Source organism: Rutidosis leptorrhynchoides, chromosome 1 (assembly GCF_046630445.1).
Source record: "Rutidosis leptorrhynchoides isolate AG116_Rl617_1_P2 chromosome 1, CSIRO_AGI_Rlap_v1, whole genome shotgun sequence".
Lineage (NCBI taxonomy): Eukaryota > Viridiplantae > Streptophyta > Magnoliopsida > Asterales > Asteraceae > Rutidosis > Rutidosis leptorrhynchoides.
Genome location: NC_092333.1, coordinates 655,266,759 through 655,294,380, shown reverse-complemented (window position 1 = coordinate 655,294,380; position 27,622 = coordinate 655,266,759). Strand labels below are relative to the sequence as shown.

Below are 27,622 nucleotides of genomic sequence, written 5' to 3'. Positions count from 1 at the left end.
ATAACCCTATCTTAATATTTAGCCCAACATCACAATTACTTCGGCTCAAATAAGCATAATAATAACTTAGTTATGAGACATTAATTTAAAAAGGAAGAAAATAGCTTACAGTGGTGATTAATCACGTAGCGTTACACGGACAGAGTTCCGACTTTAAAACCCGTAAAACATTTCTTACATTAACCCAACTAATTTATTATTAATCTTAATTATAATTAAAATTAAAATTATAAATATATATTACATAGAGAGAAAGAAAGATTGAAAAAGGTGTACATAACTCGTCAGAAAATTGCTCAATTTATAGACTTGGCCAGCTACAGCATCACATGCGATCGCATGGCTTTTGTGCCTTCTGGCCATGCATTCGCATGGCCTCCTGATCCAGCTCATATACTTGCCAAAAACGTGGGCGGCTCTTGATTTATTTATTATATAATATAATATATAAAATTTTATATAATTATATATATATTATATTATATTCTTGTGCATAGTTGACTCGTAATTTTAGCTCCGTTGACTCGTACGTTTCTTCTCGGTTTATGTCCCGGTTCCGGATTTTCGAACGTCCTTTCGGATGCTGAGATATTGTGTACTTTGCGTTCCGCGGCTCGTACTCTTGTAATTTTTAGACGTTTCTCATCAATAATTCGAACCACTTGGATTGTACTTTGTACTTTTTAGCTTTTTGGTCATTTGCGTTTTCAAATCGTCATTTTCTTCTTTTGTCTTCGCACTTATTTATTTAAACGAATATTACATAAAAATAGAACAATTGCAACTAAAAGCTTTACATATCGGAAGGATATTGTGCCTAAATATATGTTATTTAGAGCACTATCAATCGTCTTCATCATTGTAGAAGCAGAAACTGAAGGAAACAGCAGGGATTTACGGTGGTCTGTGGTGGTGGATTGCGACGGTTTGCAACAGAAATAGAAAATAGAACTGCAGCAGTGGTTATGGGTGGTGGACTGATGGTTGCCATGGTGGTGAGGGTGGTTGTTTGGGTGTTGAAGGTGACAGATGGTTCAAGGTGGAGGATGGTGTTTATTGGCGATGGTTTACGACTAACAGTAGAATAAATAATTAACGAAGATTGGTTATGATGCTTGGTCAATCAAAAATAGAATTACCCGTTCGATGTTCATACGTTGGCGGTGGTTCTTTTGGGCTGTAGAAACGCTAAGAGACGATGATGGTGGTTTTAGGTTTCAACAAGAAAGAGATATGAGAGAGAGGAAGATGGAGAGATGATTGGAGATGATGGTGGTTTTCGTTGATCATCATGGTGGTGGAGGTGTTCGACTTGGAAGAGAGCCGAAAGGGGTTCTAATGTGGTGTTGGTCATCAACTGTAGCAACCATTCGAATAGTTGTTGTAATTAGTAGTAACAATTAATCATGGGCTTGGTTTTGAGTGCCAACTACAACCAGAAATAAACTAATAGTAGTAAACACAAAAGAGTATTAGTTTGTGAAAAAGTTGAAGGTGATGAAAACAAGTTGCAAGTTGGTGGAATTGTGATTTGTGAGTGTATCGATTTATTTATATAATTTGAAGATTTCACTATATAATTTGAGTGTGAAAGTGTAGATGTCTTGTAGTCTATTGCACACACACACACACACACACACACACACACATATATATATATATATATATATATATATATATATATATATATATATATATATATATATATATATATATATATATATATATATATATATATATATATAAATAAATATAGGTAAAGTAGTAGGAATTATCAAAAGTGGATCAAGTGGTGTTTGTTAGTAAAAAAAATAAATAAACTTTAAACACCCCTAGTTTTGTAATCGTGGTAGTGTTTGTTTGACAAAAAAAAAAAAAAAAAAAAGAACACCCAAATTCAACATATTAATTTAATTGTAGCATGTTTGTTGTGGATTCAGATTTGTGATACAATATTCATACACAAATGGTAGTTTCATTATTTAAGTGTTAAAGTAAACAAACATGTGGGTTATACTCTACAATATTTAAGTGTTGAATAGGTGGAAAGGCGAGTAATGCCAATTCAATCAATTGCACAGTGAAAGCAAATAATAATCTCAAATCTCTATTAGGCACAATAAACACTTTAATAATTAAATTCACCGATCAAGTTCAACTAAATGAGAATAGAAATATATATAATATAAATATATAAATGTGATAATATTAGCCGTCGTCTTTCGCGGACTAAATTTCGTACTCTGTTGTTAATCAGTGGCGGATAAAAGTATTCAGAAAAATTCTAAATTTTTATATTAATTATTTTTATTCATTCTAGTCATTATGGCATAAAATTCGATCATTAACTATTAAATAATAATTACATTAATTATTCACTCCCAACCTCAAATAAAATATAAAAAGTGTTAAAATTCAACAAATAGTTCCTAAATATATTTTTAGTAAGCCTAAAATTTATAGAACTCATTTTCGTATCACCGTTTATTTTAAAATTACATAAGTTTGAATTTAACTTGTTTAATATCAATCGAAACATCAAACGAATATTACAATCATTTATTATTTATTTTAATATACTTTATTTATATATATGAATATATTTTAAATAATAATTATTATAATATCTTATTTTTATTTTATTAATTTTACTAACAACAACATATAATACTTCCAATTATATTTCGAATTATTATGTATATATATATACACACACACACACATAGATATTTACAATTAATTGTTCGTGAATCGTCGGGAATGATCGAAGGTCAATTGAATATATGAAACAGTTCAAAATTTTTGAGACTCAACATTACAGACGTAGCTTATCATGTCGAAACCATATAAAGATTAAGTTTAAATTTGATCGGAAATTTACGGGTCGTCACATGAATCATCACGTTCCATTGAAAACTCAGCATGACTTACTGTAATATAATCACGTTGATCAAGTGTCATTATATTATACTAACTCATGCATAAATTTCTAACACTACTTCAAAATCATTCATAATTCAAATTCTGAGTTTTTAGAAATTTAGAAACTAAAAAAGTTTTCTTTTATGATAAACACAGATAGCGCGGAGAGATAATTAATATCGGACAAGAATATTTATGAAGATATCTTCAGAAATATTGTGGATATATATAATGAAAGATACGATAATATCTTATAATTCTACAATCAAAATGTGATGAAGAAATTCATTCACAATGATTTAGAACAATTACGGAGCAAGATATTCGCTAAAGATTTCATCAAAAACAGAATCATCTGGATTATTTATGTATAAGTTTAGTCCTTGTGATTTGTTCAGAGTCTCCTTCAAGGTTTGCTCAATTCATTTTTCAGTATCAAAATCTTTGAGCTTTTTCAACACTCCATTCTTTATCATCAAACTTTTGACTGTTAAGGCAGTCTTCAGTTTTCACTGCTTCATCAGCTTTTTCAAAACTCAGAAAACTGATTCATAGGCTAAAGCGCTTTTCAGAAATTCAGAATTGAAATTCGTAAGTGATTTGTCGAAGAGATTTAAGCCAAGGAGCAACGAGGTTGCTGGTACGTCTGCTGGTAATATGGTGGAATATAAAAGATTCCCTGGTAACAATAAAAGAGCACGCATATATATCAAGGTTATAATAAGGTTGTTTCGAACGAAAAGTCGAAGTTGACTTACTGGAGCTGTGACAAAACTGGCTATCTCGAACGGGAGTTGCAAAGTTATTTTTGGTAATAATAACGCTAAAGGAATTAGTACAGCTACGTGTTAAATGTTTACTCAGTTTCTGAGAGTTTTTCAGGTGCATAACTATATGCATAAATCTTTCCTTCCATAGATGAAGTGTGGTTGGTTCATCCTCTCGATTGAGGTGTTTTCAAGAATCATGAAAGGTTTGAACGCAGATTGTAATCGTCAAGATACAAATAAGGTTTAAGATGAAATCAAGTGGCAAACTTGGAGAAATGTTTAGTTTCATATGTTATAATCAATATTTTAATTAATTTTAATTGTCCAATATTAATAGTTCACGGTTAGTAGTCCACAGTTAGTATTTCAAAAATTCATATATAATATTAATTAATACGTATCGTGACCCATGGTATACATGTCTCAGACTCGATCACAACTCAAAGTATATATATTATTGTAGAATTAACCTCAACCCTATATAGCTAACTTGAGCATTACTGCATATAGAGTGTCTATGGTTATTCCAAATAATATATATAGATGCGTCGATATGATATATCAAAACCTTGTATACGTGTCCCGATATTTAAAATGTGTAATTAACAGAATTTAAATGACGATAAATAAAGTGCGTAAAATAAATAACAGAAATTAAATGACAATAAATAAAATTTAGAGAATTAAATTGCGATAAAATAAATTGCGATTATTAAAATGTAATAAGGAATTAGCAGTTAGCTAGGAATAGTTAGCTAGAATTTTGTTAGCGTGGATTCTTAACAAAATTTCTCATAGTTAATTTGTTTGTTTCTAACAAATTTTATTTTGTCCAATGTTTTCTTCATTATGCCACTTGTTGGATTCTAATAGGTCAAAATCCAAATATGAAATTGAATGAAAATGGTTATTCTGCGGTGAAAGGATACATATATCCGTGGATGTAAGTAGGATAGTAAATGACTGTTGAATCAGATTCGAAGAATGTACAGTGTAACTTATTAATGTGAAATCTAAATATTCCTCGGGTATTACCTACCCGTTAAAATATTTTCACCATTAACAGTTTGTACGAAAGAATTTTTAATTACAATCTTTGTGAAAATATACTTACATATATATTTTCTTCAGATGTAATCATGGATTTAATGAGTTAATATAGTATTAAACTCATTTGGTTTACCGTCAAAACTAGAATACATAATCTCTATAACATTAGAGATTACATAATCGCCATGAAGAACGAAGATAATTGATGTAGAACGATACGTAGAACGATGATTATACTCGAGGTACAGAATGAGATGTTGAGGCATGGATTGTTGATGGTACTGGTGCTGTTACTGATGGTACTGTTGGTGCCGATGATGTTGTTGAAGCTGGTAAATTTTGCACCATATTCTCCAAAAGTCATTACTCAGGCGCGAAGCTTGTTGACTTCTTCGATTACTCCTGGATGATTGTCGGTAAGAATGAGCGAATGAATAAGGTTTAGAATCTGAGATAGTATGTAATCATGATGAGATATTCGGGAAATAAGGGTGAAAATGGTATTTCAGACTGGTTCACTGGTAAGTGCTTCAGGTTCTTCGCCAAGAGGTGAATTTGGTTGATAGAAAGGATCACCTTCTTTTTGTCTCCAATTATTAAGTAGGCTACGAACCCTTCAGATGAATTGGGGATGGATGATTGGTTGATTCATTCTGGTGACACTGCTTTCGGAGCTTAGGTAAAACTCCATATCGGAATAGCTGTCAGAATCCGAGGAATTTGAACTGGTTGAGGGATTCATCTTGTACGATCAGATGAAGGATTTTCGATAAGAAATAGATTATAGGATGTAGATTAGTACCCTGCAATACATAATTTACATATGCATATATAATACTAAAATCCCATAAGTTACGGAGGAATTTATGGAATATGTCAGGCAAAGTTTACAGTAATAGGTACGCTAAGATATGAATTAGCAGATACGCTAAGATATGAATTTTGTCTATACACTATTCATGCAATCAATGAAGTAAGATGTGTTTAGACTAAGAGTGATAAGCAAGTGATTATCTAAGAATGATAAGCAGGTAATTTTTGACACAAAATGATAAGCAAAACCTTTGACATGCAGACATGGTCGAAGTCCAGACCCACTAATGCATCTAAACAACTATCAGTTAGACACACTAATGTAAGACCTGGTTCGCTAAGACCACCGCTCTAATACCAACTGAAAGGACCCGTTCATACTGATTATAAACGATTCACAATAGTTGATTTCATTGCGAGGTACTTGACCTCCATATGATACATTTTATAAACATTGCATTCGTTTTTAAAAGACAAACTTCCATTATATCGAAAGTTGACAGATATGCATATCCTTTCATAATATATCCAAACTATGAATGTCTTAATATTAATCTTGATGAACTCAATGACTCGAATGCAACGTCTTTTGAAATATGTCATGAATGACTCCAAGTAATATCTCTAAAATGAGCAAATGCATAGTGGAAGATTTCTTTAATACCTGAAAATAAACATGCTTTAAAGTGTCAACCAAAAGGTTGGTGAGTTCGTTAGTTTATTATAAACAATCATTTTCAATAATATAATAGACCACAAGATACTCATATTTGGAAAACAATCTGTGCAGGTCTGCTCACTACTGTAAAAATCATTCATATGAAGAACACCGGAACCTTTCAAAACAACTCACCAACGGTAGCTAATGCGTAGTGCAATGACAAAATCATCTCACCGTGGTAGTTAATACAATATAATTTTACAACGGTAGCTAGTGCGTAGTGCAATGCAAAATTATCTCACCGAGGGTAGTTAAAATGGTAGCTAGTGCGTAGTGCAATGCAAAATCATCTCACCGTTACTAACCACAAAATCGAATACAATATAATACAATACAACGGTAGCTAAGGCATAGTGCAATACGAAATCATCTCACCGAGGGTAGCTAAAACGGTAGCTAGTGCGTAATGCAATGCAAAATCATCTCACCGTTACTAACTACTAAATCGAACCATTTCGATAGCTAATGCGTAGTGCAATGACAAAATCATCTCACCGATGGTCAATAATACAATCCCATAGAAATTGAACCTCTGAATTCAAATAATTCTATCATAGAATGTAGTTTTGAATATTTATGTCTATTTTGTCAAACGTTTATAAAAGCAGTTCATGTATTCTCAGTTCAAAAATATATCTCAAAAGCATTTAAATAAAACAGTTATAAAACAACGCATGTATTCTCAGTCCCAAAATATATATTGCAAAAACGTTTAAAAAGGGAGTAATGAAACTCACAATACGATATTTTGTAGTAAAAATATGCTCACGACGGAACTGAACAATGCAGGGTTGGCCTCGGATTCACGAACCTATATCAATTATTATATATCAAATAATATTATCACTAAACAAATATATATATATTTTATAACGTATTAAGGTTAATATCTTTATATAAAATTTTATTGTTACTTATAATATGTTATATGATATATAATTTAATTAATATTACATTAATATAAATAATATTATATTAGTTAAAACTTAATATTAAGTAATATTAGTATACTTGTAATAAATATATTTTTATATAAATTTCATTTGTTTGCAAAATAATAGTTATAATAATATTTAGAATAAGAATAATAATTATAATAATAATAATGATATTAAAAATAATATAGTTATTATAATACTAATAGTGATAATAATAATAATGATAATAATATTAATTATGCTAATAATCTTATTTCTAATATTGGTAATAATAATAATTACTTAATAAAAATCAATAAATAATAATAATAATAATAATAATAATAATAATAATAACAATAATAATAATGAAATAATAATAATAAGAGTATAAGTAATAACTACCTCAAAGGAGTAGTCCTTAAAAAAATGCCCAAGTCCAGGTTTGAACCCGCGACCTCCCGCTAACCCGATTGCTCCCTAGACCACTCCTCCGTTCGTTTAATTTTGGATTTAATCAGATAATATTAATATATAATTCATACGATTCTGTTTCCTATTTCTTGTTCTTAAAACCTTATTACTGTCACGGCTCAAGCATTAATCCAACTATTGTCATGGCCCAAATCGTATATCTAGTCCAAGAATATAACCGATCCATAAGTTTACTGCCCATAACACATTTTAGATTGAATTGTTCGATGTGATTATGGTGGGGTTTCATCTGGTAATATCGACACAATCAAAGACATAGCTTCCACCTTTACAGCTCATTACTTACACCATCATCTATCACTAACATAACCTCACCATTAACATAAAATCATACATCATTGTGGATGTTATCATCATCTTCTTCGCATCTAATTATCACCATTTTTCCTTTAATTATTCGCTGAACAGGAGATAAATACGCCGCAACAGCGTTGCAGTTTAGTTCAGACCTAAAAACAGAAAAATATAAAGTCGAGCAAGAGAGATCGATTATCATAAGCATATTTTGGGGTGTTTACGATTTAAACAAGCAATTAGTTGCAGGTTTAGTGGGTTTCGTTTTGGATGGTTTTGAAAAACTGAAAACAGTCACAAGTTAATGGTTGTGGTGGTGATTGTATATATCTTGTGATGATTATGTAATTGAATCTGAACAGAAGGGAAAAGCAATAGGATCAAATGAAGAAAAAAAAATATAAATGGAGCAGCAGCGGTATCAATGGTTTTCATGGTGGTTTAGGCTTGCTTTCGGACATAAATATAATTGAGAAGTGATGCTAGGGTGGTGGTTAAATGGGTGGTCTTGAGGTGATGGGTTGTGGTTATGATGGTGATTGCTATGGTGCTTTGAAAGTGGTTTCCTTTAAACCAGAAACAGTCCCGTTAGTAGCAATACACAAGTATCGTTTAATGGCATTTGTGGTTGTGATAGTGTGTTCGAAGATGATGTCTGTGGTGGTTGTTTAGTCGAACCGGAGACCGGAAACAGAAATAAACAAGTCCCATAGTGGTTGACGGGTTGGTAGTTCCCGGTTATTTTCAACAGGCGAGGGTAGTGATGGGTTGGTGATCAACGCTAGTGGTGAGTTGTAAGGGTGGGGATATGGTGAAAACAAAAACCGTAGGGTGACGAAAGTGATGGTGTATTATGGTGATTTACGTAGGTTGGTGGCGATGGAACTGAGGTTAGAAAGATGATCAAACAGAAATAGAAACAGAAAACAAGTAGAGGTGGTAGTGGTGTGTGGTCTTCGAATAAGTAACAATTGGTTTGAGTGATGGAGGTGATCAAGTCAATAATCAAGGTGATGGTTGCCTAAAAATATTGGTGAAAGTGTTGGTTCTTGGTTTGGCTTCGAACAAAATAACAAAATAGAAATTGAATTAGCAAAGGTTTGATGGTTATGGTTCTTGTTGCAGGAAGAAGTAATAATATATCTTAGTGGGTTTGAAAAGGAAAAAAAATGATTGAAAGATGGTGGATGATATGTATCTATCTATGTATACCTATGTATATATATATATATCAGTTTGATATATGAGAATATATGATAAAGGACTAAATAGTAATTCCCACGTTCACAATTTACAAGTTGCCACAATTATTCAATTCTCGTGATTGTAAGTATCCTACCGACAGTTTTCACGGACTGTGTATCGTGCGAAATCAGTGGCGGATAAAAGTGTTCAGAAAAATCTCATATTTTTAAATGAACTATATTTATTTATTTTGATCATTATGGTATAAAATTCGATTACTAGTTTATTAAATAAAAATTACATCAACTGTCCCTCTCATTTATGGGTGAAATATAAAAAGTGTTAAAACTTAACAAATAGTTCCTAAATACATTTTTAATAAGCCTAAAATTTATAGAACTCTTTTTTGTATCACCGTTTATTTTAAAATTACATAAGTTTGAATTTAACTTGCTTAATATCAATCAAAACATCAAACGAGTATTACAATCATTTAATATTTATTTTTAATATACTTTATTTATATAGATGTGTTTGTAAATAATAATTATCATAATATCATATTATTATTTTATTTTACATAATTAATTTTAATAACAACAACATATAATATTTCAAATTATATTTTCAATTATATATATATATATATATATATATATATATATATATATATATATATATACACACACACACACACATATCTATTTACAATTAATTGTTCGTGAATCGTCGGAACTGGTCGAAGGTCAAATGATTTCATAAAATAGTTCAAAAATTTTGAAATTCAATTTAGTAGACTTTGCTTATCATGTCGAAACCATATAAAGATTAAGTTTAAATTTGGTCAAAAATTTCCGGGTCGTCACACAAAAACCGAGCAAAGTGAGGTAGATATCGCGAAATAAAATATATATAAATGGAGCCAGTGTTGTAAAAAACGGAAAAAACGGGGGTGTAGACGGGGGTATAGACGGATTTTGGAGTGTCCCGTCCCGTTTATACATAAAACGTTTGAAAAAACGGAAATCGGCCAAAAAAACGGTCAAAAGACGGTCAAACACGGTCCGAGACGGGAAAAAACGGGTTTTTCTGATTTTTTTCAAGTTTTTTTTTTTAAAAAAAAATTAAACGCTGTGCTATTACTTAGGGTTTCTTTTTTTGTGTTTGAAATATTGAAATATTTAAACATGTGTGAAATGCTTATGTTTGGAATAATGTAATGTACAATATATATATAATATATAACATTTTTATTTAAAAGTCAACGTTAGTCAACATCCGTCTAGACCTCCGTCTCGACCCCGTCTCGACCCTTTTAGGACCCGACCGTCTCGACCCCGTCTCGCGTCTTTTGCAACCTTGAATGGAGCGATATCAGAAACATCAATAAAACTTTGAGTGTATTAAGCAGACGCAAAGCCAGGATTTCAGTTGACTGGTGTCACTCATTAGAGAGCAACAACCACGAAAAGCAACAACTATTTTTTCCTGGTGGGGCCAATTTTTTTACCCGAATAAATCGTGGTAAACAAACCCACTTTGCATATAAAGTCTCCTTATTTTATCTTTTTGGTTTGGGTCATAGTGTAATTTTTTTTTTCTATCAGCGAGATTTCAAGGAAGATCGTATATATCTTTTTTTTCAATTTTTTTTTTTTATAAATCTTTTGTAGTGTTTCTTGCATCTTTATATTATCAACATCAATAATAACTATTAGTAAGATTAAGATGTATAAATAACAAATACAAAGAATGAATTAAACTACATTAAGCATAAACTCTATAGTAAAAAAATATAAGTAATAACCTAAACTTTAAAAATTACAGCTTGAATAAGTGTTGGATGAATAAATTTTGGGTAGTATTATTTTGTTATTGTCGAAAGACAAACTGCTGAAAAAAAATACAAACTTTTAAGAATGACAACGATCTTTCTGTTTTTTTATTCATAAATAAAAATTCAAAAAGTTCATGGGCCCTTTAACTTATATCTGGTGGGCTTAAAATTGAAACAAGGTGCATTTTGATAAATTTAAATAGAAATTCGGAGTATTAGGCACTTGGGCTTTTAAAATGGATGGTGTCACTTAAAGTAACAGACCAATTTTTATAACAAATGAGCTATGGTTAGTGAGGTTCTGGGTTATCCAGTGGGGTCACAGGCCCATACTCATGTCTATGTAGCTCCGCCTCTGGTATTAAGTGTAGTTCCATCAATCAAACAAACTCGTGGTTCCATTTAATAAAAATTGATCACATAAAATCAAACAAAATTGAATGTAAAAGTTAACAACAATCCGGGTTGGATCGAGTAATCGTATTTGCAAGGCTAGAATATAGAATTAAATTGATTGTAAATAAGAAAAGCATGGTTGTTGAACAATAAAATAAGGAGAAGAATAAATTATAACGGATGAGAGTTTATTAGTTTTATTTAGGAGAGGTTAGTATTTTCTTTTATAAAAGATATCGTATTATTTTTTTAATTAAATAAATATAAAATAATGACATCATCATTATCAAAATTTAAGGGTAATTAGTGAAATTATTATATCAACATTTTAGAAATTTATATGAATATAGATATAATATGTATATATATATATACATATATATATACATATATATATATATATACATACATATACATACATATATATATATATATATATATATATATATATATATATATATACACATACATATATATAAAACAAAAAGGTATTTGCTTAGGTGTCAATTTGTGATTAAATTGAATTAATTATTCATTATAATTTAATATATACATATAGATATAGATTTACATATATATTATATGAATATAATAAATAGAAATACATATAGTTGCTATATATATTGAAACATTAACGGAAAAGCGAATCATATAGGAGTATATACGTAACTATATATAGATTATAGATTATAGATTATTTATTTATTAGTAATAAAAATATATGTAACTATATGTGGGAGATTGAAACATTGACGGATAAGTCTGAAAACTATAATCTCTACATATTACAAAGCGTATGGATTTATATCCGACTTGTCAGGCTGTCATTAACTTTACTTAATCTAATCCACGTGTTAATCATCTATTTAATCAAGATTAATAAACTTAATTACAATAAAATTACGTGTGGCCCAGTTACAATTACGCTTAAACGTAGACCAATAAAATCCATAAACAAAAGAAACCTGCAACCCTATCTCTCTCTCTTCGCTCTTTTGGAAAAACCCCATCCTTCAAACCGGCGATTAACGCCGATTTCCGGCGTAAAGTAGTCTGCCGTTATCCCTAAATTATCCGTCATCATTTTATACACACAATGGTACAAATTTTATATAATATACCCAATGTTTTTTTCACCATGAAGCTTCTCCGGTGATTAAATCGGTGGGCGAACGACGAGCATTCATACCGATCATCAAGAATATCATAAATCCATAGGATGTGATTGCTTGAAGTCGCTTGAAGGTTTTCTAGGATTAGCTTACCAAATACGCTAAATAAATGTAATTACATGGTGATGATATCGAGTTGATATGTTATTAATAATGGATGTTTGAGTAGACTTGGCTCGTGTTCCGTTGTTCATCAGTTGAATCATTCAAAAAAAGAAATCTACAATAAGGTATGTTCGTCACTCTGTTCTTTATTTAAAACCTTAACTGGTGAAGTTTCAATTGGTATTTCACATCATTCTATGCCACCGTGAAACCCTGTTAGTACACATTTCAATGGTATAACGCCTTTCCTCATATGTTTAGTTCTTTTTTCAACGTCTTTTGGTTGATTCTCAAACGCTTAGCGTTAAAGGTTTTGAAATAATTGCATGTAAGCTTGATGGTGTTCTGCAGATGGGTACTCATCTAAATTTCACACTGATAAGAAGTATTAACCCTTTCAGTACACAGGTTACTCACTCTTAGTACGCTAATCAACTGACCTACTGAAATGCTATTAATAGTTATTTCTATCTTATAAGTACTCGTGTGTTTATAGTAAATGGTTTTAGAATCTAATTTGTGTTTTGATGGTTTATTTTATTCTCATATAGATATGATATTTCTATGTTTTTGGCTGACTTTCGAATACTATGTCTTGTCTAAACAACTAGCACAATCGGAAGAATATAAAAAAGGATTTGGATCTTGAATTATCTAAAACTTAAAAAATGATTTGGATCTTGAAATATTTTAAAACTCAGCAAAATGAACTACTTTTATTTTTATTTTAATTCTTCGAGTAAAAAAACTTTACTTTCTTAATAACACGAATTCACGGGTATTCAAGAACATGTGAATTCATGTAATCTTAAAGTTAAAATTTAAAATAGAGTTTCACTTGCTTATTAATTGAAATGGCCGACACACGAGTTTAAAATTTAGGAGTAACTGATAACTTAAAATTTAGGAGTAACTATAGATTAATACACTAATATTGATTATTCATGCTTTTTATAAATTGCCCAAAAGAAGGTCAACTATTATATTCAACTAGTTGCAGTGCCCGTGCGTTGCACGAACAGTTGCACTGGTTGAGGTTAAGACGTTGGGTCGTATAACAGTTGGTTAACGATGGCTGGTGGTTTGGAAGTTGGGCTAACAATGATGGTCTGCAAATAGGAAAACCACGAAATATATGAAACTCACATAAAGCTGAATTCATTTATATACAACCATACAATTCAAAAAAAGAAAAACTAAAGTATTAAACTGTAATATAAAGCATGATAAAGATAATGACGTGCAAAGTGAGTCGATTGTTGATGTAGCTTCTGCTTTAGTCGGATCGCGGTGTCATTTATTAGATTTGATGCAGGGCATAATGGGTGAAATCTGCAATATGGAATAATAACATTTAATGAATTTGTTTTTGATGGAATAAGTTAGCAGTTTAAAGTAGTAGTAAGCAGACTCTATGGATTGTGGTTCAAGTTGAAGAAAGTTTCTCTGTACACAACATTGCGTGTGTGATCCTTTAAACGGTCGTCGCTATCATTTATCATGACTATTTTTAAACCTGCTGGGTCGGTTACTCGTTATAGGGCTACGCAGAGTTGACCGTGGCTAAAAGCTGGCTTCGGTAGGTATACGCCGACAAATTTTAGAGATTTTCCTTGACTTTTGTTTATTGTCATTGCATAACATGGCTTGACTGGGAATTGGATACGTTGCATGACAAAGGGCCATTTCGATTCGGTTGAAGTCAGAACTATGCGTGGAATGATGACTGTGTTTCCTACATGAGAGCCAGTTATAATCCGGGCTTGAAGAACAAACTTTTGGAAGTCTGTTAGGATGAGACGTGTTCCGTTACATAGCCCTGCGCTTGGGCATAGATTTCGCAGCAACATAACCGGCTGACCTATTTTCAACTTAAGTTTATAAGGAGGAACACCTGGAAAGTTTAATTTATTTAAGTATTCCACGGGATATGTTTGTTGTTGTTCAATGCTATCAGTTGACCCCTTGCAAATCTCATCAGAGCTTTTATATGTCATTGTCGCGCCTTGTAGTTTCTTGAACATATGTTTGTTAATCTCGTATGCGTCATCATTTCTTGGGGTCAAAATAGCCCTTTCTCGCAAGTATTCTTCATCTTCCTGTCTTACGGGGAAATCTGGGAAGATTGTGTCAACGATTGTTTCAACCGGGGGTTTGTTGGAAGATATAATGAATTCTTTGTGGATCTTTATCCACGTTGGCTCATCTTCCCCATCTTTAGCAATTGCAGGAATCCGACCTTCTCCTATATCTAGTACCCATTTATTGAATTCCTGTTTGTGTGTGTCTAGATGTCCCTCTGGAGTGTATTCGTTGACTCGCATGATGCGGGTTAGTGTGTGCAGTTTACAATGTTGCCATAAATTTGACCTGTTGATGCATGCATGAACTATCTCTTGTCTTTTGCCTTTTGGGATTACTGGGAGTATTTGTCTAAAATTGACCCCTAGTAAGACAGGCATACCGCCAAAAATCTTTGATCTGTTTATGTCATTTTTTGCCCCTAAAATATCTCGCAAACTTTTGTCAAGGGCCTCAAAAGCTAACCTTTGTGTCATCGGTGCTTCATCCCAAATTATTAATCGGGCCTCTTGAATAAGTGACGCCAAGTGTGTTTGTTGTTTTATGCCGCATGTGCTGTTTTCCAATAATTCAAGGGGGATCATAAATCGGCTGTGTGTTGTCCGGCCCCCTGGTAAAAGCAAGGAAGCAATACCTGATTTAGATGTATTATTGTTTGTTACTGGATTATATTTGAAAGGGTTTTGTGTAGTAGGTAATATATCAATGGAAATATGAGTTGGGAATCATATATAACGAAAGGTAAACATACCTGAAGATGCAACTGCGAGTACAATCATCCTTTCTGATCTTAATTTTGCGAGGATGGCATTGTATAAGAATGTTTTTCCGGTGCCCCATGGACCGTAGAGGAAAAAAAGACCACCTTTTTGTTTATGAACAACGTTAACGACCTGCAGGTATATATCTAGTTGTTCTGGGTTGAGTGAGTTGAATAGGGTGTTATGCAAGGCAGCCATTTCTTTTATATTGTAGTTTAATTCCTCTCGGATCAGACGATTGTCCATTTGCGTCAGCATTGATGTGTCCGGTTGAGGAAGGTCTGGGTAGTCAGATAATGATTTGCCATTTTTATTTAAGATGCCTTGTATCTCCATTAAGCAATAATTTTTAAGCTGTGACTCAGTTAGGATCAAATCTGGGATGTTAAAGATTTTCCTTTTTTTATATAGGATGTCAACTGATAAAGCTTCCCAATTTTGTTCCCATAGTGTGAGTGGTTTACTTACGTTGCAAAAGACTAACATGGTTACAAATAAGTCACGAAGTTGGGAACCAGTTGCCCATAACCTTGCTTCAGAGATGGCTTCTGTCCATTCTTTATCATCGTTCAACAAACCGTGTGCAAAGCAAGCGTCTTTAAACGTGGGATGCAATGTACCATCTACAATTCGAATTTCCTCAAATGTACGCGGACCTTTAACTATGTTTAGCAACATCCGAAGGTAGTAACGTTCACCAGATGCAGGGTTTGAGTACACAATACGTCCGATGCAAGTTCTTAGTTTTCTGCGGGTCCACATTTTCGCATCTTGATTCCAGACATAATCTTTTGGGATTTTTGTGTAAGTTAATGTGCGTGCATGGGCATCCTGTTTGTTAAGTTCAAACCATTGTGTGAACATCGTCTCTTTAATGCTCGGTCTGTGTAAAAGGGGAGGAAGCCGTTCTGAATCGCGCAATGTGACCGATTGTTGATTAGGCAAATGGTATGACAATTTGATAACTGACGGCCGTGAGTAATGGATGTCGAATGAGAACAGTCGCCATACAGCTTCACACGGTGATAAATATCGACAATCCAGATAATTTTTTATCTCGTCAACGTCAATAACAGTTGCTACAGTTGAGTTTTCGGTGGGAATCATGTTTTCTTGAATGACTATTGTTGCTCGGTCCGGCCCTTTGTTTAAGTATTTAAATAAGTACTTGATTGCGCGTGATCTGTTGCACCATTCTACGTTAATATGGGCGTTGTACTTGAGTAACAAATATCTGTTGTAGGGTACAACAAAACTATTATCAAGGTTACTGTTGTTTTTGCGGAATTTGACTCCGTTGTTCCTACGCCTATAATTAGCGTATCCGTCTTCATCAATAGTGGTCTCTGCATAATATGGTTTCGGGAAATGTTTTGAACATTTCCTATCAATAATGCATGGAGCATCCATATGCATACCACCGCAAGGACCGTGTAACATGTATTCAGTGACTGCTTTAAACCCTGCTGGATCGTCTATCTGAGAGGGTATTTCTGCGAATATGAGATCGTCGATTTCAGCTGCCGTCTTGCACTTGTAATCACGCGTCAACCATATTAACATATGTACATGTGGTAGCCCGCGCTTTTGGAATTCGATAATGTATAGCCCTGAAACCACGCATGCCAATAAAGGAAGTGTTAAGATATGTGTAAGTTAGAGCGAGGGTTTAAAGATATGGTTAATTATACAATTATAAAAAGCATGTCATTTTATGTAATTTCAAATGGTTAAGTATGTGTTGATTGAACCTGCTTGACACGTGCCGAATATGTGTGCTTGCATGATATCGGTAATGAGAGCATCTAGTTTTTGTTTGAACACTATTGCGACAATCTCAGGGCGATCTGGTGCCTTCTGGCCCTCGACATAGGCGAGTATTTCATCAATTTCGGGCCATTTGGGGTTAGAAGTGAAGGTGATGAATAAATCAGGGTTATCATATTCTCGACATAAAGCCATTGCATCTTGGTAATTTTGGACCATATATCGTGGGCTCCCTGTATGGGAAGCTGGAAAAATGATTCTCTTTCCGATTGATGCCGCTAACGTGTCGCCCCTTGTCACAGCATCACAAACGTTATTGTATAGGTCGGTTCGAAGCTCATTTTGGTGATGTCTGACCCACTGTAATCTTTGTTCTTCAACAGATGTGTGTGCATCTACCAAGAATTGTTGAAATAATCGACCACCTCTTAGGAGAGTTGTGCCCTCATTATCACGGTGCTGAATTCTATAGCAATAGTACTCTCGCATTGTGATGAAACCTCTTGTAGTTTGCCTTCTCCCACTATTATTATTATATGGTATTTGGTCGTGATACCCGGTTTCCCCATATGGAAATAGCAGGGGATATTGCAACGCCATATAAATCTGATGTAGGTCTGATATTCTTTTTGGGGCACAATTCTTTTTTTGGACAATGATATCTCGTGAAGAATTGCAGTGGCCAAAGTCGCTAGTGACTAACGCAGCTATTTCACCTACATTAGGTGCATTATATTGTCGTGAGTTGGTAATCTTAGCAACTAAATGGAGTTCGCAATCTAATGTGGGGTTGTTACTTGACCAATCCCTTGCCATACGAAATGCTTTTGCTACGGCACTATATTCATCTAGCATGCTAATGAGATTCTTGGTTAGAGTTTCATCAACTATGTCTTTTGAATCATGGCCTAGGAAAGCTGACATACGATTTTTAGCTTCGTTTTGTGTATCATAAAAGTATAGTTGTGCATATTTTGGTGTCCCGGCTTGCTCCGGTATAAGCGAACCAATTTTATGATACGTCTGTCCACTGATCCGAAATGTATATGGACCTCGTCCACGGTTGACCGAATGGTCTATTTTAGCCCCAAAAGATGTGAAACAAAACATGCTGTTGTAAATGCGTATTTGTTCTCAGAATTTGGCTATTGAAGAATCATTGTAATCAAGCAATGTTGCCAAGAATGGAGGAGACGGCATGAGCTCTGGTAGCAACACTTTACCATTTTGGCAACACATCGAGAAGGAAGGTCTAGAAATTTTTTTTGGCTTGTTGTTCCGTTCTTCATACCACATTGTTGCATTGCAGTTCCGACACTTATATGCAGGAGGTCCATGAGAATGGTAAGAGATATGTGCGCCTAGTCCATCACAATAGGAGTAATTTGTAAGATTTAATATGATTGCATTTGTAATAATTTATAAATACCATCACTACATATTAACAATAAAAGACACCTAAACAACAACAATAATAATAATAATAATAATAATAATAATAATAATAATAATAATAATAATAATAATAATAATAATAATAATAATAATAATAATAATAATAATAATAAATAATTAAAGACACAACAAATATATCTTTTACATTAATAAGGGGAACACGTGGACAGGCAGTCTAGTTGTTTGACAATAATCTTAAAAATACAAATAATAAGAAAGCTAAGTTCAGCTTATCAGTAACCATGGGCTTATACCTGTGTCATAATGGAGCCGTAATAAGTTCCATGTTATTATTAAAGTTATATAAGAAATACATGCACTAATAAATACTTAATGTTTCCATCAGTTAAGAGAAATGAAAAGGTTAAACACGATACAAAACGTGACTTTCAAATCCCATCTAATTATATATATATATATATATATATATATATATATATATATATATATATATATATATATATATATATATATATATATATATATATATATATATATATATATATATATATATATATATATATATATATATATATAGTTATGGTTTATAGGCGTACAGAGCAAATATAGAAGGTTCGGAAAACGTAAATGGGTTCCAGTAGTTTAACGTGTTTAGTTCGGAGCAACTCGGTTTCATTTTGAAGGCAAATATTAATCAAAATCCAATATTTTTCTTTAAGTAGAATTTAATAATTCTTGAGTATGTGTTCATTAGTTCATATTTGCAATTTTACTAAATCTTTTATTGACATACGTTTGTTTTTAAGCAAACAACAACCCGTATAAACATTTTAATGTGGGAATGAGTACCTGCGGAGGTGGATGCGGGTGTTATTGGGCGTTTGATACATATCACCGGCTTCATACTCAATGCGGCTGAGACAATTTAAATACACGCAGTAAACAGGTTGTGCTATGTACAGGAGTAGAAGTTGTTCAAGCTGGAAAATAATTTGAAATGTTACTTGTGGAACTATAGGGGACCCGGGTAACAGCTTCAGGTCTGGAAATTCTTGGTTTGTCAGGTGTAGTTGGATTTGCCTGGATGGGGACAGTTAATCGCAGGCCATAATATTGCTGGCTTTTTCAATCGGGTGTGGTTGCAGTTGATGAGGAGAGGGATAAGGGACCTGCCAAGAAACTCGAGGGGTGCCAGACACGAGAATCTGCTGTCATCCAGGAAGTGAGTATAAGATGTCAACAGTTTATATAATTGCGAGCCTGGTTTTGGAACCGTTGGAAAAAGTGAATGATGTAAATACCTACTGACACGGATGTGGGTGTTACAATGGGCTGTTTAAGGGCTTTGTCATATGTGATCAACCTCCCTGCACCATTGACACTCATATAAGAAAGTAGGAAGCGTTAATCTGGAAAAGGGGATATAGAGTGTATCTGTGCATAGTAGTGAGTTACCTGTAGGGTTCCGACTATAAACTGAAATTCCGTCGCCAGGTTCCGTTGTGTGCTTGGCTCCAGTACTTGCTGTTGTGCATCGCTGAGGTTTTAATTGTAAGCCACCGAACGAAAGTAGCCTCCCACAACCTTGTGCTTTTGATGATGTGTGAATTGTCAACGGGCCGTTGAGGAAATCCGAGAGTTGAATGTCTTCCAAAGCACCTGCTAATCGGAAAATACAATAGTTGATTGGTTTTTCAGGTGCTTCCATCTAATTATTTGAAGTTGGGCTGCCATATATTTATCTATAATTTATGGATATTAAAACCACTTTGTGTGTGTGTGTGTGTGTGTGTGTGTGTGTGTGTGTGTATATACATGAGGCCTGTAGACATTGAGTACGGGTTGTCAGTGAAAACCAAATATTATATGTAAACGGGGTTATTACCTGAGGCCTGTAGGGTGAATTTTTTAGCGAGTTTATTGGAGACTTGGTTCTGCCCAGATGTATTGCCTGAGGAAGGTAACGATAGTTGAGTATATATATTATGATGAAAGTGGACAGTGAATGTTGAGTGCATATTGTCTTACATGGTGGCTCACTGGAACTGACACGGGTCGGAGGATCAACGGCTAGAGAGCCTGGAAAGTCTGAGGAGTCACGTATTATGAGACCACAGAAAACGTGGGTTCGCCCGGTGTGTGTAGTCGTTTGTGAAGTGTGAATTGATATGGGGCCATCGAGTAAATCCGAGAACTTTAGATGCTTCCAACAACATGTAAAAAAAATTGATCAAACATTGAAGATAAAAAATAAAAAAAACCAACTCTAAACAGGCAAGACAACACGGGCCATTCCTTTGGAAATATGGGCAGAGGAGGAGGGGGATGCACCAGAAGCCATGTGAGATGAAGAACCGATAGTAGGTGGAAATTATACTTATAGGGTTGGTGAACAAAGTAAACTGTTAGGCTGTTTGTATTTAGAGGGATGTTTGAGCTTCCAAGGTAATTAATACTACACCCATTGCATATAACTTATAGAATTTTAGAGCAGAAATTATGAAGGGGAAATATGAAAGGATTCCGTCATTAATATACTCAACTCTCATCCCATTTGACCCATTAATTTGGAAGCCATTTAAAATTTTCAATATCCTGAACGTTCATCAAATGCATATATGCCCCATTTCTATGCAATGTGGTAACAATACGTAAGAAATTAACGAAAGTAACATTTTATATCAAAATGTAACCACTACTATGAATACTATGTTTAAAGTAACAGAAGAAGTATATTTTTTGTTGCTTACGACACAACAAATGATAACGGATGATGAACAATCCTGCTTGAGGCAGGTTACTTCCATTTTCCTTGGCCACCTACAAATACCAATGTAGATATATTAATTTTACTTTTAATTTTGGTCTTAATTACTATAATTAGAAATAATGAATGGTCATCGACTATCATGAGTACCCGGTGGGACCTATGATGCAAGTAACGTTGTGCAAAATAAAATAATAAGAAACCTTTTATTTTATGAAATTTAATTAATTTTAAGATAACGTACCAAGTACATGTAATCATGATGCCCCCATGAAATCATCACTTTTTCCAATCCACATCCTTCTGAATAAACTACATTCTTAAATTGATAAGGAGGATTGTTTGTCGACGGATTTTCATTGAAATACTGCAAAGTAACCGAAAACACAGTAGCCATTAAGTTTGTTACTACAATTTTTTGAAAGATAACTCAATTATGTGATTCAGATTAACATTATACCTTGTGGTGAACGATCGATTCATCGAACGCACAACCGAGAGGGTGTGTATCACCCACAGCAGCCCATTGGAGAAGCTATCCAAATCTTGGAAGAAATAACAGTTTTCCAAGATCTACAAACCATTTTCAAATATTGAATATGATTATAACAAAGTTATTATCTTATATATCCATGCATCTATATCCTTATCTATAATCATCCCAAGATATAGAGTTTGTTCTGGGCCCTCGAATTCTTGCAAAATGTCTTAGGTTTAAATCATGTGGTGGTCAAATAATGGTTATATCTATATTCGTGTTATATTCAGGTGTGTAGACAGTGGTCTTGGCACTCATATTCTTGTAAAAAGTCTTAGGTCTAATCAGTCAGGGATATACTCAGCTAGGGCGTGTTAGAACGTATTGAAAATACACGCCTACACTGCTACCCTGAATAGGAAATACCTTATAAGCTATAACTCTAACTTTAACTTTATAGTATAAAGTATAGATATAGATATATTATTATATAAATATACCAAGAATTAGGGAAGTCAATTGAAGCTAACCTTCGTTCGGGTAGTCTTTTCTAATGGCTTCATTGGTCTGCAACAGATGTTCGATTTGTGGGTCGTCTAAATTGGTTTGACTTTTGCCCACAACCTGATTTAACATTTCACAGCATTCCCAAATACTCATCTCCAACTTATCCAATCATCATAATATTTGTACTGTAAATAAAAGGAATACCTGTATTGCACATGGTAACATTAACCTGATATTGCTAGCCACTCAAATCCAGGGTCGTGATATGATTCCCGCTAACCTGAGTTTGGTCTATATATTATTTGTTTTTGTTGTATGGAAACATATATGTATATATATATATATATATATATATATATATATATATATATATATATATATATATATATATATATATATATATATATATATATATATATCTCAAGAACTGTATTATTATGTGACTAAACAGAACGATTATAAACCGCCTATAAAGACTAAGCTGATCAAAACAATATACATCATACAATAAACCTATACAACACGTATATACATACAACGGAAACTAACATGCATCTATCAGTGACAACCTAATACCTATAACTAAAAATGAAAGCCAATCCCTAACGAACGTATAGAATTCGTTTAGCACTCACTTTGTGTGATTGTGTAAAACATAGCATGCCCCACCATTTGATGAACACTTGCATACCTTTTTTAATTATCCCAGATCTGTTTCATGTTGCACATATCTGGAAAAACCTACACATACATGTTCCGGGGAGACCTGCGTTTAAACCTGCACATACCAAAACACCCTCGGTAAGAACCTGAGCGTTAAATCTGAAATGCACGTATAGAGTGCAAAACTATAATTTATAATGAGGATATTGGTATGTTTTCCGTATGCAGATGCCTTACATATATTCCTAACCTGTTATAGAAAAAACCCTGAATCATTTAAGAATGTTACAGGGCAGGGGAAAAAAACACAATATGGCAACGTCATCTAAGGGTCTGAAGTTACCACTTACAACCCATATATCATGTACCATACAATCAAAAATAAATGCTAGTTAACTTGGGAAAACCACACGAATATGATGCGAATGTAATGCATTAAATTATCAACCAAAACACCACAAACATGATCAAAATGAAGGCTGCCAATGTATAAGCAAAAATTGCTTATAGGGATGCAGTTTATTATTATAAGTACCATGAAAACAAAACAAAAACATATGAAAACCAACATGTCTCTTCGAAAACCAACATGGATAATTAAAAGGTCAACAGGCTGACCCATTTATTCATTACTAAAAAACCCTAAGCTACGCTACAGACGCTAGTCTTGTCATTAGCCTCATCTCCGCCATTTTCTTCTTCCTCCTCAGTGTCGCTTGTAACAACAAACCTGTGGTGGAGCATTATGGTGTATATCAGGATAAAAATGTTGTATGAAGGACTTAAAAAAAAAACATATATTTTATAGCTATCTGTGAAAGCATGGGTCATTAAACAAAAAACATATATCTTCGCAGGTGTAGGCACTTCTATTGTTCGTTTTGCGGTTTTTGGTGTTGAGGGTAAAGGGATGACCCCTTTGGTAGGTGTGGCAACGGGTGCAGGTCCGATAACGTCTTCCAAATCATCACTTGGTGGGTTCTCAGGAGCAATTTCTTCGGGGTACATTTTTACACAGTTGAAACTTTCATATGGCCCGTGCTCAAAATATGATATTGTCTTCAACAGAACCGCATGGTTGGTGTTCAGGAGATTAGCGAGCGCATTCGGCAACACCGTGTTGCAAGTCTCCTAAACCAAAGGGCGTTAGAAAACCAAACACCGATTAAAGTGAGAAGGTTATTTTTAAAAAGAGGCTCAACGCGTCTAGCTCGAGCAGCAGCCTCGCTGCGGTGGTCTTGGTCATTTCCTCAGCCGTCTCATCAAAAAGAACAATAACTGTCGATGCACTTCCATCTGTCACATCACACTGGACACGAAACCTGCAAGATTCAAACGCGTGTGTTAAATCTGTTGGTATAAAGGTAGAGCTGGTGGTTAACCACGACATTTATAAAGGCTGCTTTCGTGGAAGGGAATACCGTGTTAGTGGCTCCGGAACAACATCATTGCACGACTCGCACCAGTGTTGGTTATACTTCCTTGAAAGGCCCTTTCGTGCCTTACATACGCTGCAAGTGTTGTAGTACCAGCTGTTCTTTAGACGGATGTTTCTGATCTCGACTCTGCACTTGAACACATCATCCGACTGCAGTGCAATGGTAAAAACCAACCATAATTAGGTGTGCATTTCAGGTGATAAGAGAAGCCGAGGGCATAGGTGCAGGGATACTTACAATGTGCTTTTTCCCCTTTCGGACCATTGCAAGCTGATCAGATAGGGTGCCTTCTTTTGAAGGTGGTAGCTGCCACACTGCAGAGGTGTTGTCCACCCCGGGTGGGAGTTCAACGCCACTGCAAGAAGCACGGTGGGGCAGTTTATGGTACTAAACAATCTATAATGTACATATTACAAATTAGTATTACGGGGGGACCAAACCTCATTTTCTCGATGAACTTTGTAAGAGTTGGAATCTGATTGTCATTGATAATCAGCGTGGCAGAGGTGCTCGAGAGTGACAGGTTACCTGAAAATAGCAGAAATCAGTGAAACAAACAGGCCATAACAGTACCAAAATAATTTATATACGCTATTTTCATAAGATACCGTTGAAGGTTTTCTTGACTGACACGGAGGTTAGAATGATGCAATATAAAGCATTAGCAGCAGGCAGCATCTCCACGAAAGACGGACCCAACGTTCCCCAAAGTGTGGTTTTCATTCTTCGACCCCTATGCCGAAGTAAAAGGTCAGAGACAAACGTACACAGAGTAATTGAAAGAGGAAAAACTGGAAAGTTATAAAGCAGGGATCGTTGAACACCTTTCATTAGCCAGATCAAATTCGAGAATCACCGCCCCTGATTTCTGTGTTTGTGGCTCCCCAACATTCATTACCCGCCCTACTACGTCTGCAAAATTCAAAGTGCACGTTTTAAGTGACTTACAACAACTATAAAATATAGGCAAAAAGTGGCCAAAGGTAACTAAGCTATACCGATGACGTATTTGCCTGATGTGACCTCCATGTCTTCCATTTCAATGCAGCAAAATGGATGGCGGACAAACAAAGCTTCCTCACTTGCGGGTTGTTTTCTTAGGAATGTGGAACCGGTGAGCTGAATGATGTGCTTGTTCTCCTTCATAATGCGGTACTCGTCTTTATTGCGTACCACATCAAAGTGGGTGAGCAAGTAGACGGATCCCTCCTTCAATCGAGGGATAAAATGGTGCGCAACATTACTCTTAGCGGTTAACTGGATTACATCTCCCTGCATCACATGAAGATAAAAACAAATTGAAAAAAAAGTAGTCTTTATCATAACAAATAGGTTAGCATCTTGAAACAATCATCACCACCATCATTGTTAGCATCTAAAACAATATTGCTTCAAAACATTAAGAACATACAGTAGCTTCACATTTGAATTTACAAAATAATTATAAAAAGGAAATAAATTACATGAACTTGTGGTATGTTTCAACTTTTTGCAACAGTAAAAATTTAATTTTTAGAAATACAAAACTAAGGATACATAGTAGGGTAACAGGTGACGGTATTTCAGTTGTTTAACAAAATCACAGAAGCTTGGTAAATTGGAGAATGAGGGTTGACAAAACCGTAACGCGTAAATTGCATACAATGGTGGTCCTATTTAAATCCCTACTTATTATTACAGTTTAAGAACAAACATAAAGAAGCAGGCTACTTTCGATGGTGAGTACAACCCAGAATTTTTTCTTCAAAATAGAACAATAACAAAGCCACTCTATATATGAAAGTAAATAAGAGACATATATGGGGGAACAATGTTAAAAAATGACACTTTGAAAACTAAGAATACATAGTATTGTAAAAGATGACAGTAGACCAGGTGTTTCAGAAAATAAGAGAAGCTGGGTAAAATGGAGAATGAGGGTCGACAAAAGCGTAACGCTTAAATTGCATACAATGCTGGTCCAATTTAAATCCCTACTTACTATCACAGTTAAACAACAAACATAATAAAACATGCCTTCTAAATACAAATATAGCAAAAGTATATATGACTTCTTTTTATCAATAAATTCTCTAAAAGGCTATAGTTTCACCAATTATGTATACGCATCATTCAAATGCTGGAACTCATCCGATTATTACATATTCTGTTAGAACTAAGCACATCATAATTCAACAAAATCATACAATGTAAATGTGAAAGAAAAGTAAATTTATCGACCTGTTCATCGGAAGCGATGAAGTCTGTGCTCAGATACGTGCCGTAGGCAGTGTGGGTGTCCCAACTTCGACATATCATGAGTTTCACCTCCGCTTCCTTGCCAATTTCGAGCTCCCTAAGAAAGGCGTATGGTTTCCTCTCAACACTGCCATCAGATGTTTGTTTTCCATGTGCCATCTTCTAATATTAATAATTGAATCTTCTATTGCAGTTGATAGTGAACACAATAGTGGCTGACCATGCAATTTATACCCATTGCAAACATACTCAACAGACGAATTTAATTGGAATATTGAATTGGAATATTGAATTGGACAAACGAAGGGTTCTGAAACAGGGAAATTCAATTCAGATATTGAATGGAAGAAATATCAAACACAATAACCGTCCAATTTTTTAGCACAATAATTTGTTCAATTAAAAATCACTGGAATATAGGAATTGAATTGGTGTCGGGTTGGGAGAATTGGGCTTACAGGATACAGATCTGGGGTGAGGGGAGGTAACCGATTGCATTAGGGGGACGGTAGGGCTCATGCAGAAGAGGAGATGGCGTAACCGTCGAGCATGAATATGGAGGTGAGCTCGATAAGGAAGAAGAAGAGGTGAAGGAATAGAATACAGATCGGTGGCGGGATATAATATAGTTTTCTTTGTTTTTTTAATGTATTTATAAAAACTTTTTTTGTATGAATTCAATTTACATATTTATATATATATATATATTAATAATTAAACTTAAACTGTATCTGATTTCCAATTGTAAGATTATTTAACATGGAATTAATTATAGCTAATTTATGACACAGGGTGTCAATATTTAGGTAGTAATAGATGTCAATGGC

The 27,622-nt window shown here is 34.0% G+C and overlaps 2 protein-coding genes and 1 pseudogene across 2 annotated transcripts; all 3 read right to left on the bottom strand.

Annotated features, from left to right (window-relative positions):
• Positions 1–14,212: 14,212 nt before the first annotated feature.
• LOC139850057 (uncharacterized) lies at positions 14,213–18,397 on the bottom strand. Its single transcript, XM_071839655.1, has 3 exons — positions 17,272–18,397; positions 15,511–17,130; positions 14,213–15,393 (listed from the first exon to the last, which is right to left on the bottom strand). Exons 1-3 carry the CDS (start codon positions 18,395–18,397, stop codon positions 14,213–14,215), a joined length of 3,927 nt encoding a protein of 1,308 aa, XP_071695756.1.
• Positions 18,398–21,265: 2,868 nt separating this feature from the next.
• Positions 21,266–24,126, bottom strand: LOC139850049 (inositol oxygenase 5-like; annotated as a pseudogene).
• Positions 23,974–27,288, bottom strand: LOC139885821 (replication factor A protein 1-like). Its single transcript, XM_071869574.1, has 8 exons — positions 26,778–27,288; positions 25,556–25,829; positions 25,382–25,469; positions 25,166–25,290; positions 24,998–25,085; positions 24,795–24,912; positions 24,540–24,706; positions 23,974–24,440 (listed from the first exon to the last, which is right to left on the bottom strand). The coding sequence occupies exons 1-8, from the start codon at positions 26,952–26,954 to the stop codon at positions 24,284–24,286; spliced, it is 1,194 nt and encodes a 397-aa protein (XP_071725675.1). The 5' UTR covers positions 26,955–27,288; the 3' UTR covers positions 23,974–24,283.
• Between the last annotated feature and the right edge of the window lie 334 nt (positions 27,289–27,622).

Coding starts and splice junctions, on each gene's coding strand:
- LOC139850057 (XM_071839655.1), bottom strand. CDS start 18,397: ATGTTTTGTTTCACATCTTTTGGGGCTAAAATAGACCATTCGGTCAAC. Junction 17,131..17,271: donor ATTCGGCACGTGTCAAGCAG/GTTCAATCAACA, acceptor GCGTGGTTTCAG/GGCTATACATTATCGAATTC. Junction 15,394..15,510: donor ACTCGCAGTTGCATCTTCAG/GTATGTTTACCT, acceptor CATCTAAATCAG/GTATTGCTTCCTTGCTTTTA.
- LOC139885821 (XM_071869574.1), bottom strand. CDS start 26,954: ATGGCACATGGAAAACAAACATCTGATGGCAGTGTTGAGAGGAAACCA. Junction 25,830..26,777: donor TCATCGCTTCCGATGAACAG/GTCGATAAATTT, acceptor CATGTGATGCAG/GGAGATGTAATCCAGTTAAC. Junction 25,470..25,555: donor ATCAGGCAAATACGTCATCG/GTATAGCTTAGT, acceptor TGAATTTTGCAG/ACGTAGTAGGGCGGGTAATG.